Source organism: Oncorhynchus masou, chromosome 20 (assembly GCF_036934945.1).
Source record: "Oncorhynchus masou masou isolate Uvic2021 chromosome 20, UVic_Omas_1.1, whole genome shotgun sequence".
NCBI lineage: Eukaryota > Metazoa > Chordata > Actinopteri > Salmoniformes > Salmonidae > Oncorhynchus > Oncorhynchus masou.
The window spans coordinates 16,018,756-16,031,050 of record NC_088231.1 but is presented as its reverse complement, the minus strand read 5'-3'; the positions used below and the strand labels follow the sequence as shown (position 1 = coordinate 16,031,050).

The window sequence follows — 12,295 nt, the reverse complement described above, 5'->3', positions numbered from 1 at the left end:
GAATTGATATCCTCTCTCTCTCTTTTTCTGCAGATGGGGACCATTGTAGGAGTATCCTATAGGTTAGAGTGGTTGAGGACAGAACAGGTACGTGCCAGCTACTAGGGTTTCCCCACCTTAAATCCAAGCAGACTTGTTGGATGAGGCTCCCTTTTGGCCAACAATAACCTCCCCAGTGTCTGACACTCACACCAGACCGTTACATTCCTCACCCCCCCACCCCCACACACACACACACACACACACACATCCCAACCCGCTTTCAATGGATTTCTTTCTAAGAAAGATAATGGGTCACAAGTCAGTGAACCATGGCAACTACATACAACAACCAGCATGTGCATGTAGCCTGTATCTAGAAGAGACCCTATGAGTGCCTATGTGATGTGATAGGTAGCCTAGCAGTTAAGAGCATTGGGCCAGTAACTGAAAGGTGGCTTTTTTTCAATCCCAGTGCCAACTAGGGGTGGGGAGTTCACATGCCTTTACTATGCTGGCTTGTGCTTCTGATTTGAGACATGAGGATGAATTGATAGGAACATTAGTAATGATGAAGCATCCATCCCGGTTGCTAGACAGGATCAATGTCTAAACCGTGCACAGACAGTGGGCAAACATTTCTTCACAGTCTCCTAGTGTTACAACGACTTGATCTCTGATGATGCAATACCTCTATGTCATATCCTAGTGTTCTCTGATGATGATGTAATGCCTCTATGTAGTATCCTAGTGATCTCTGATGATGATGCAATACCTCTATGTCATATCCTAGTGTTCTCTGATGATGATGTAATGCCTCTATGTAGTATCCTAGTGATCTCTGATGATGATGCAACACCTCTATGTCATATCCTAGTGTTCTCTGATGATGATGTAATACCTCTATGTCATATCCTAGGAAACCCCTGTAGTCTACTCTCAATGAGATGTGTGGCCGGTTTGTAGAAACGCAGGCAGGTACAATGTTAAAACATACACATGTGGAGTTTGCATAGCAGTGCCACCGGCAAACTGGTATTTTCCAAATCTGTGAGGCCGACATGTAAAGTGAAGCCCTTATTCATGGCTCAAAACCTGCTTATATGCCGGTCAACTATGCTGACAGGTGGAAAACATAGCACAGTGAAGTGCAGACTAATCGACTGAATCAATTGATGGAAAATGTGTAATTGTAGTTGTTTTTTAAAGGGGAGATCTGATAAAGACGAGCATAGAAGGATGAAGAACAGAAGTAGAGAAGGGACAGAGAAGTAGAGGGACCAATAGGAGATATTCTAGCCCAGGGGTTACAATTTGACCCCAGAGAAATCTCAACTGATAACCTAAGTACGTATCTTCCAATGGCCTAGATCTCACAGCTCAAGATTTAACAAAATGCAGTTCAACACCACTCTAGCATTCTACCCATCTCTCAGTTGAAATCCAGTTTGATCCAGTTTGTTCCCGCTTAGTGCTGGATGCTGTACTGACACAGATACTAGCCTGACACATACCTATGGAAAGTAAGGGCAGCGTAATTGCACATGTATTTATATACAGTTCTACTATTTATACATAGTTTATGCTCAATGTTAGCCATCCTATACTCCACTGAAAACATGAGGCAACTAGTAGGCTTTGGGTTCCTAGGCAGTAAAGTATGCGTTTCCAAATAGGTCTGGCAATCCTTCGCTAGCTATACCAGTCTGCTGAACTTTCGCTAAAAGGTCCGTCACATCATGTGACAGCAGCAATAGCAACACTGTACCAGTCAGCTATTAGCATAGCTACTAGCCTATTAGCATCCCAACAAGAGACAGGGTTGCTTATAAAGGCTACGAGGGTCTCCCTGTCACCCGTTCCCCAAATCGGCCATCCGATACCCCAGACTGGGGTATTTTTAAGGTATAATCCTTCAAGCCTCCGATAGATTTACTGTCCCTATGAAGTGCATGACGAGGAAAGCTGTTGCCACTCAATGGGAAAGCACCTGTTGCTATTGCTAGGGATAATTAGGTCATGATTTTTATTTGACATTTATTTAGATGAAAATCTCTTTAGATGCACAATGTCATTTTCAAGAGTGTCCAAATGAAAATGAACTAAAACAAACAATACTTAGTAACAATAATAATATGGCAACTACTGTCCTTTAACAATAACATTGAAATAATAATAATAATAATAATAATAGTAAAAAAGCCTTGTAGAAAGTCCCATTTTACAACCTAAAAAGGAATAGTGTTGATTTGTCATAGGTTATCTGTCAAACATTTTACTAAAGTTGTGTCTTGTTGATACAAAAAAAAAATACACTGTACAGTTGAAGTCGGAAGTTGACATACACTTACAGTGGGGAGAACAAGTATGATTTGATACACTGCCGATTTTGCAGGTTTTCCTACTTTACAAAGCATGTAGAGGTCTGTAATTTTTATCATAGGTACACGTCAACTGTAAGAGACGGAATCTAAAACAAAAATCCAGAAAATCACATTGTATGATTTATAAGTAATTAATTTGCATTTTATTGCATGACATAAGTATTTGATCACCTACCAACCAGTAAGAATTCCGGCTCTCACATACCTGTTAGTTTTACACTGCCGTGCTAACTGTCCCAGACCTGCTGTTTTCAACTCTAAAAACAGCAGAAGTGGTAGAGATACTCTTAATGATCAGCTATGAAAAGCCAAATGACATTTACTCCTGAGGTGCTGCAACCTCGACAACTACTGTGATTATTATTATTTGACCATGCTGGTCATTTATGAACATTTGAACATCTTGGCCATGTTCTGTTATAATCTCCACCTGGCACTTCTGGCTGTGCCACCCCTCAGAGCCTGGTTCCTCTCTAGGTTTCATCCTAGGTTTTGGTCTTTCTAGGGAGTTTTTCCTAGCCACGGTGCTTCTACACCTGCATTGCTTGCTGTTTGGGGTTTTAGGCTGGGTTTCTGTACAGCACTTTGAGATATCAGCTGATGTACGAAGGGCTATATAAATAAATTTGATTTGATTTTAATTTGACTGTGCCTTTAAACAGCTTGAAAAATTCCAGAAAATGATGTCATGGCTTTAGAAGCTTCTGGCTAATTGACATAATTTGAGTCAATTGGAGGTGTACCTGTGGATGTATTTCAAGGCCTACTTTCAACCTCAGTGACTCTTTGCTTGACATCATGGGAAAATCAAATGAAATCAGCCAAGACCTCAGAATTGTTTTTTGTAGACCTCCACAAGTCTGGTTCATCCTTGGGAGCAATTTCCAAATGCCTGAAGGTACCACGTTCATCTGCACAAACAATAGCAAGCAAGTATAAACACCATGGGATCACGCAGCCGTCATACCGCTCAGGAAGGAGACACGCTCCGTCTCCTAGAGATGAACATACTTTGGTGCGAAAAATGCAAATCAATCCCAGAACAACAGCAAAGGACCTTGTGAAGATGCTGGAGGAAACAGGTGCAAAAGTATCTATATCCACAGTAAAACGAGTCCTATATTGACAAACTGAAAGGCCGCTCAGCAAGAAAGAAGCCCAAAAGAAACTCCAAAACCGCCAAAAAAGCCAGACTACAGTTTGCAATCATACTTTTTGGAGGAATGTCCTCTGGTCTGATGAAACAAAAATAAAAAACTGTTTGGCCATAATGACCATCGTTATGTTTGGAGGAAAAAGGGGGAGGCTTGTAAACCGAAGAACACCATCCCAACCGTGAAGCACGGGGGTGGCAGCATCATGTTGTGGGGGTGCTTTGCTGCAGGAGGGACTGGTGCACTTCACAAAATAGATGGCATCATGAGGCAGGAAAATGATGTGGATATATTGAAGCAACATCTCAAGACATCAGTCAGGAAGTTAAAGCTTGGTCGCAAATGGGTCTTCCAAATGGGCAATGACCCCAAGCATAATTCCAAAGTTGTGGCAAAATGGCTTAAGGACAACAAAGTCAAGGTATTGGAGTGGCCATCACAAAGCCCTGACCTCAATCCTATAGAAAATTTGTGGGCAGAACTGAAATAGCGTGTGCAAGCAAGGAGGCCCACAAACCTGACTCAGTTACATCAGCTCTGTCAGGAGGAATGAGCTAAAATTCATCCAACTTATTGTGGGAAGCTTGTGCAAGGCTACTCGAAACGTTTGACCCAAGTTAAACAATTTAAAGGCAATGCTACCAAATACTAGTTGAGTATGTAAACTTCTGACCCACTGGGAATGTAATAAAAGCTGAAATAAATCATTTGCGCTTCTACTATTCTGACATTTCACATTTTTTAAATAAAGTGGTGATCCCAACTGACCTAAGACAGGGAATTTCTACTAGGAATAAAAGTCAGGAATTGTGAAAAATGTAGTTTAAATGTATTTGGCTAAGGTCTATGTAAACCTTCAACTGCATACACACTTCTATTAAGGAGTATTGGGGGTATGGCCAGGCACTCCTAATGCATGTTTTCAAAGACTGTTTCAGGCTTTATCTGAAGGTATTTTTAGACACTGTTATCTTATCCATTTAAAGGCAGTAAAAGATACAAAAAATACGGCAAAGTCCACCACTTCCACATATGCATTTATACTGTATGTGCGTGTTTGCGTGCATGCACACGTGTGCTCGTCTCCAGATCAACTACTACAGAGCTGTACTACACAAGCTGTAACATTACACAGCCTCGTATCGGTTCAGTTTAGCATCTGTTAGCTTGTTCCTACTATTTTGTTGGCTTAGCATACATGTTCTATTTGCTCCTGCGAGATGAGCTTTGCTTTCATTTTCCTAGCTGATACTTAGTATTGAATATCTAGTGAGAACATTTATTTCTTACAAGCCCTGTGTCAGAGGTCCTCTTCCAAGTAACACCACACAACATGAAGCCTGTATTCAGCAGTTACCAGTTTCCACTGAGCCATTTATTAATTGTGAATAAACATTGAATAAATATATATTTGGGCTCCTTAGTGGCGCCGTGGTTTAAGGCACTGCATCTCAGTGTTAAAGGCGTCACTACAGACCCTGGTTCGATTCAAGGCTGTATCACAAACGGCCGTGATTGGGAGTCCCATAGGGTGACGCACAATTGTCCCAGCGTAGTCCGGGTTAGGGTGGGGCCGGGGTAGGGTGTGGCCGTCATTGTAAATAAGAATTTGACTTGCCTAGTTAAATAATGGTTAAACAAGCAAATTCCTATTAAAACAAACATGATTTTATGCCCAATATGATCAGGCCAATATTTTGTCGTTTCCATTAACACCTACCCGCAGGAAGCTTATGGTTTGATTGACTAAGCCCTCCACAGACAAAAGCTCCATCTTAAATCTTACATCATAGTGACTGCATGCCATGCACTGAGGACAAGGCTATCTTGCTCTTGTTTAAGAGCAACTGAACACTGGGTGTGTTCGCTAGCACTAGGCTAATGCTAACATCAACCCTAAGGAGGCCTCAACAACCAACCAACACAGCTGTACATGTTATTTTGCAGACATGCTATTCCCAGACTGGGGACACTTGATCCAGACAGGGTCCAGTTTCAGCCAACTTATAATAAATGTGTTTAGATGCCATTGGGATGCCACAGGAGCCTTGCGACCAAGATTGGCTCCCGGCTTTTTAGATCCCAAATGGCAGCTGGCTGTTCTGAGGTCCGCACAATCACCCTACAATGATGGGAACGTCTCACCAACGCAAACAGTGGTCATAAGATATTTACAACTAGTCTCTCGGTACTGTGTAATTACACAGGGTTACTAGTATGTACCTCTAAACTCATACTGTACTATTACATACTGAAAATAATAATAACTATTTCTATAGTGCTTTTCAATACAAGTAACAAAGTGTTTCTCATCATAAAATAAAAGCACTAGAAAATAAACAAAGACAGGAGGAAGGTGAACGAAACAAGACAGCTGATTTGAATCACACATTCAAATCATACATTAAAAGCATCTTTATAAAACTGTGTCTTCAGCAGGGATTTAAAATAGAGGCACTGAATCTGCAAGCCTGATCTACTCTGGCAGACCCTCCCAAAGTCTAGGGGCCCTAATGGAAAGTGGTTGGTCTCCTTTCGTTTTCAACCGAGACTTTGGAATGGTCAACAGGTCCCTGCCAGAGGATCTCAGGCTGCGTCCTGGCTCGTAGGGAGATAAAGGATCAGAGATATAGGACGGGCCTGAACCGAGCCTTAAACATGATTGCTAGAATCTGGGTTCTAGCAAGACGGGGGCCAAATAAAATAACATTGGATTTCTTCTCATTGAGCTTGAGAAAATTATCAGACATCCAACATTTGATGTAATAGTGCATGTATGTATTGTAATAACGTGTAACTCAATGTTTACTAAAATGTTTGCAGATAGATTTAAACACTTTTAAGTGACTCCCATAAAATCATAAAACCTGTGTTAGCAAGCTAGGCTATACTTCAGAAGTCTTGGCTGACATCCAGGACCTGCAAGCTGTGTTAGCAAACTAGGCTCTACTTCAGAAGTCTTGGCTGACAACCAGGATCTGCAAGCTGTGTTAGCAAACTAGGCTCTACTTCAGAAGTCTTGGCTGACAACCAGGATCTGCAAGCTGTGTTAGCAAACTAGGCTCTACTTCAGAAGTCTTGGCTGACAACCAGGATCTGCAAGCTGTGTTAGCAAACTAGGCTCTACTTCAGAAGTCTTGGCTGACATCCAGGACCTGCAAGCTGTGTTAGCAAACTAGGCTATACTTCAGAAGTCTTGGCTGACAACCAGGATCTGCAAGCTGTGTTAGCAAACTAGGCTGTACTTCAGAAGTCTTGGCTGACATCCAGGACCTGCAAGCTGTGTTAGCAAACTAGGCTCTACTTCAGAAGTCTTGGCTGACATCCAGGACCTGCAAGCTGTGTTAGCAAACTAGGCTCTACTTCAGAAGTCTTGGCTGACATCGCTGCGTTTCTTCTCTGCTATTAGGCAAGCTTTAATTATTCAGGGAAGAGGTGCTACATGGACTACTGAACCACCAATACCATATGCATTGGAACACAGAGGTAAAAATACTAAAGAGTTTGTTTTATTATAAAAAATAAGCGTTTTACATACATTTGTCGGCATTCGTAGCATCTTATTATGCATTTAATAAAAATAATCAGCTACCTAATATAACCTCTTTCCAAATTCGTGGACTTTTTAAAATCCCAGACATGCTATTGTGCTCCTGAATGAATACAAACATCATGAACGACTAACCTGTTAAAAACGACCTATTTGTAACTGTCCACCATACGGCCCCAAAATAACTGTCTGTTACGACACTACACACTGACCTGTTCAGGACCTCCGTGGTCTTGACCGCGTCCCAGGCGTCCGTGGCTGGTCCCTGAGGTTCCTGTGGGGCCAGCTCCATTCTCTCAGGGCTGGGGCTCCTCACCTCCGGAGTCAGGGGAACGGGTAGGACCAGGGGCCTCACATAGGGCAGGCCAGGAGAGAGACTGGGAAGGGGCATGGCTCGGAGCACCGTCGCTGTCTCGCGCTTTACTTTCCTCACCTGTGGAAAGAGACAAGGAGAATGTGGGATGGGTGAGGCGGCTGGATTCCCTGTACTACCAGAGCCCCATGTGTAAAGCCAGAGATGTAAACGATACCTGCCTCAGCATACTGTCACAGGGGCAATCAGATCAGCTGTGCTGACCTTTAGTCAGGTTACTACAGAATAAAACATGCATTGGAGGACAGGCTATGTACAGTAGAGACATGGAGGTTGGCTAATAAAATAACAAATGAAGGGGGAAGGTTAGCCTTAAACTGGGTTGTATTCATTTGGGCACACCATAACAAAACAAAACATTTGGTGTTCAATGCAAATCGCTTATTGGAAAAGTTTAGATAGTAAGTACCCATTTTGGCCTGTTTGCTTCTGTTTCATGCCTAGTGAAAACGACCCTGTGGAAATGAAAAGGGTTAAACTCCTCTTTCTCTTACCGTGCTGACTCCTAGGGGGTATAGCTGGCGGTAGCCTTTCGTATCTATGGTGTACCTAAAGCACCTCATCCGTACCACTGGTATGTCACACCGACCTTTCTTCATGTCGATGGTGTGTGCAACCACTAGGCTATACTGTTTCAGTTCTACAGAGCTGCGCTAGCTACATCTAATGCATATAACTGAGAGGTGTGCATTTGGGGGTAAGAGAAAAGTGTGAGAAAAGAGAAAAGTTCAAATGTTAGCAGTCCACTGTGTTGTATGCCTAATGGGTCTGAAGCCTACAGCTCAACTATTGATCAAAGTCACAATAACCAATCCCGGCAGGGTTGGGCTCTGGACAAAAGCCAATGCTAAACCATTTAATGATGAGGAATGGAAGTACTTTATCAGTGAGCCATGTGAGCCACATTTATCAATGGAACATCCCGTCAGGGCTGGAATCGCCATGGAAAAGGTCTAGTAGTTCATGTTTTTCCATTACAGAACAGTTTGAAAAGCTTCTAAGCCTAAGGGACTAGATTTTGCACTTCAACGACAGATGTTAGGCTTAATGTGGGGGGACGGTGCATCCAGAATGCCAGAGGGGGGCGAGGGGGTGTTGACCCCTCCACTGCTATAAACACGACTAACAATCTCTTCAAGCACCTGTAAAGGCAACACGACCAACACACAACTCATAGCGAAAGACCCCCAGAGACATGACCACTGCTGCTGAAGATGACTGTATGCCAACCTCAACCAAGGCTTGATTTTTATGCATACTTGTATAGGTGTATAGGCCAACGTAGCATTGACATTGTTTACACTGAGTGAGGATGCACAACGTTTTGGGGTGTAATGCAAAAGCAATATACCAAGTATTATAAACTGAGTGGTTCGAGCACTGAATGCTGATTGGCTAACAGCATTTATTTTTACTGCTCTAATTACGTTGGTAACCAGTTTATAACAGCAATAAGGCACCTTGAGGGTTTGTGGTATATGGCCAATATACCAATGCTAAGGGCTGTATCCAGGCACTCCGCGTTGCATCATGCTTAAGAACAGCCCATAGCCATGTTATATTGGCCATATACCACACCTCCTCGTGTAACTCATGACTTTTTCCAGGGAGTAATAAGCCATTTGCTATTGTTGAAAGAAGTAACGAGTAACAGCGAATATATTAGTTATTTTTTTGTAATGACCCCAACACTGGTGATGTCAGGAAGTGGCCGATCAGGAGAACTATGGGTAAATAAACGGCATTCTGTCACCAAGAAAGACAAACTGGCAGTATGACAATGTGTTAATGACAGACTTTTTAGGCTAAACAGTTTATTATTGTCCAATTGACCAAAGAGGAGGTGACCTCATTTGAAAACAATGGCTTAACAATTACAAGTTGCTGCCAAAAGAAATACCAACAATCTGTAATTTGACGAGGTACACTCCATTCTGGAGTCATTCACAACCACCTGTGAAAACATGCCTTTTAAATCACCAAAACTACCTTTAGTTGTAGAGGCAGAAGCAGCGGTGTTGACAGACCAGTTGTCTAACCTCTTGTTGGAATAAGAGACATACCTGTTAATGTGTTGTAGGCCTTGAACACCACCCACTCGGCTGAGCCGCTCATCACAACACAATGATCCAAAAACACAAGCTATTGTTTACAGCAGCAAAAACACTTTCACATAAATACTGGAAAAGGAGTGACATTAAAATTCCAATACCGCTGTTACCATAACAACAGCGTGTTTGCTTACATTTTGAAATGTAAATATAAATAAGAGCACAAGCAAAATAGACTCCAGCAGTTGAATGATAATGTCACCATAGACCTTTTTATTTAGCTGAGAAAGTTCCAGCTAAAATGGTGAAAGTCATTTGCCCTCACGACAGGAGTGTTCACTGTGTTGGGTAACGTGGTACATACAACGACAGGAGTGTTCACCGTGTTGGGTAACGTGGTACATACAACGACAGGAGTGTTCACCGTGTTGGGTAACGTGGTACATACAACGACAGGTGAACAAGGTCAGATATACTACATCATAAACATTTTTAGGGCCCTCTGACCGATGGTGGCAATTACTCATCTCACGTTTCCCAACACTAGACCAGAGCCTCGACAGATACGCTGAATTTACAGCCAGGCTCTACAGAGATATAAATATATCTAAACTGAGACTAATTTATGCGAAATGGAAACACTAAGATTCGATTAATCGATTCCATATGTCACAGCCCCTGTCAGTTGCACACAACAGATTTATATAGACATGCCAAACTAGTGTCACACTAAGGCCCCAAATGTGTGTGTGTGTGTGTGTACTGCACAATACATACATCTGAATGACTCTCAGCAGAAGAACCATACCAATGGCTTTTCAACTATAGTTCCTCCTCCCACCATAAAGTCAAACTCCAGTAGCAAGCCAGCTAGCTAACTTATCTACACGCCATATCTTTGTTAGGTTATATATTTAAACAGCACCGTCATCCAAGGTCATCATGGGTAAATATCCCTGATAAGCATGCATTGATTTTATTAGGCTGCAGATTCAATTACAGTATGCCATAAAGAGCCCCTAAACTATAACTAAAACTGATCATTTATAAGAAAGCCATTTATAAAAGGAACCCCATGGTGAATTACAGGATGTGACTGGGAGGGCAGGAAGGGCATATAGTCTGCATCACAATGCCACAGGGAGGGCAGGAAGGGCATATAGTCTGCATGCTCCTGTGTGTCATTGTGAATTAGCTAACATTTTGATCTGCATCACTGAAATGTTGCAACGTGTGTGTTGGGCAATGTAGTATGCTACATTAGATCGTCTGGCTTCATTTGAGTCTTTCACTGATTTCGAACCCACTACCCTGGCATTAGTGCCATGCTTATCAAATCAAGTCATGTGAGCGAGTGGCTTGATCAGAGCCATCACTATCAGAAGCCCAAGACCAGGGCCGGCTCCAGGCATAAGCGTTCGCATATAGTCTGCATCACAATAGGGGGCCCGCATCACCATATAGTCTTACAAAAAGAGTCTGTCAGGGTCAGAAGCCCAAGACCAGGGCCGGCTCCAGGCATAAGCGTTCGCTTAGGGGCCCGACCTTTACAAAAAAGAGTCAGGGTCTCAACTTACTGATGAGAGTTAGAATACACAAGGTGCAAGTTTGACATTTGGTTGTGGATCAGCAGTTTCTCTCTTGTTTTGTCAGTCACTGACAGTCACTCAATCAGCTAACAATTTTTAGATTGTTAAGTTAACTGACTAGACTATCTAAACTTGTAGTAATCATGGCCGAATACCGACCGGGCACGCAGAGCCCCCATTGATTTTCTTAGTCACAAGTCATGGCAAAATGATTACAACTGCAGATCACTTGTTTTACAACTGCAACATTTTCTCTACACCCCATGACAAAATGAGTGGGAAATGTACTTTGAAATGCACGTTTTTCTTTCCACCGCCAGGAAGGGGCCCACTAAAATGTTTTACCCGCCTGGTAGGTGGGGGGGGGGGGGGGCTGACCCTTGAGATGGGTATAATACAAAGCAGGATCAATGCGTTAACTTACCTAAATATTCTGATATGACTTTGTACTTGTTTGTTTAAAGATAAACTTGAAATGGGTATGGTCTAATTGGCTCAACAACCAAGAACACATCTCTAAGCTGAACTTTCTAAATGCACCAGAAAATCAATTGTTATTTCTGATTGTTTATCAGAGTCATCAAACTGTGCATGTGCACAACGTGCATTACAGGCGTGTGTGTGTGTGTGTGTGTTTAAGGGAGATGCAAATACAGCCACAACATTGACAGCATTAGCATTAGCATTAGTTTGTGGCATCAGAGCCTGTATCCACAAAGCCTTTTCGTGTAGGAGTGCTGGGATCTAGGATTAGTTTCGCCTTTTAGTTTATAATGAATAAGACTATATGGACAATCCTACTCTGAACCAGAGCTTACCCACCATATATAATCGATAACACATGTCTGTATTGCCATGGTTACGGTGCAATTATAAGGATTGGATGTCTATTTTAGGATAATGCAATCTTAAAGCAATCAAATAAACATTGTTAATGTTTTTCAGAGAGAACAAGTCAATATTTGACTGTATTCACTGTACCTTCTTTTCCCTTGGAGTTATGATTGGATTGTCATTGGATAGTTCTTTTGATGACTTCGTGTCATCTGGTGGACTGCTGGATGCAGCCTCGAAACATAGAAGAATGACAAAGTACATATCATAGAATTCATATAACATGATGTATTTTTCTGCCAATAACTTACGATCGTTTATGCATCAAGTCACATCCCAGCGCATGTGACTGACGGGGCATTTTAATACATGGGCTACTAA

The 12,295-nt window shown here is 42.2% G+C and overlaps 1 protein-coding gene across 6 annotated transcripts in view; it reads right to left on the bottom strand.

Moving 5' to 3' along the window:
• fam13a (family with sequence similarity 13 member A) overlaps positions 1-12,295 on the bottom strand; it is an 85,869-nt gene that overhangs the window by 40,438 nt on the left and 33,136 nt on the right. For 5 of the 6 annotated variants that reach the window (XM_064926513.1, XM_064926512.1, XM_064926515.1 and 2 more), the window contains 2 exons: positions 12,062-12,148; positions 7,280-7,500 (listed from right to left, as the gene is read on the bottom strand). In XM_064926513.1, the coding sequence (XP_064782585.1) occupies positions 7,280-7,500; positions 12,062-12,148 (308 nt within the window). The remainder of the gene's footprint in view (positions 1-7,279; positions 7,501-12,061; positions 12,149-12,295) is intronic. The other variant, XM_064926518.1, reaches the window with a different exon arrangement.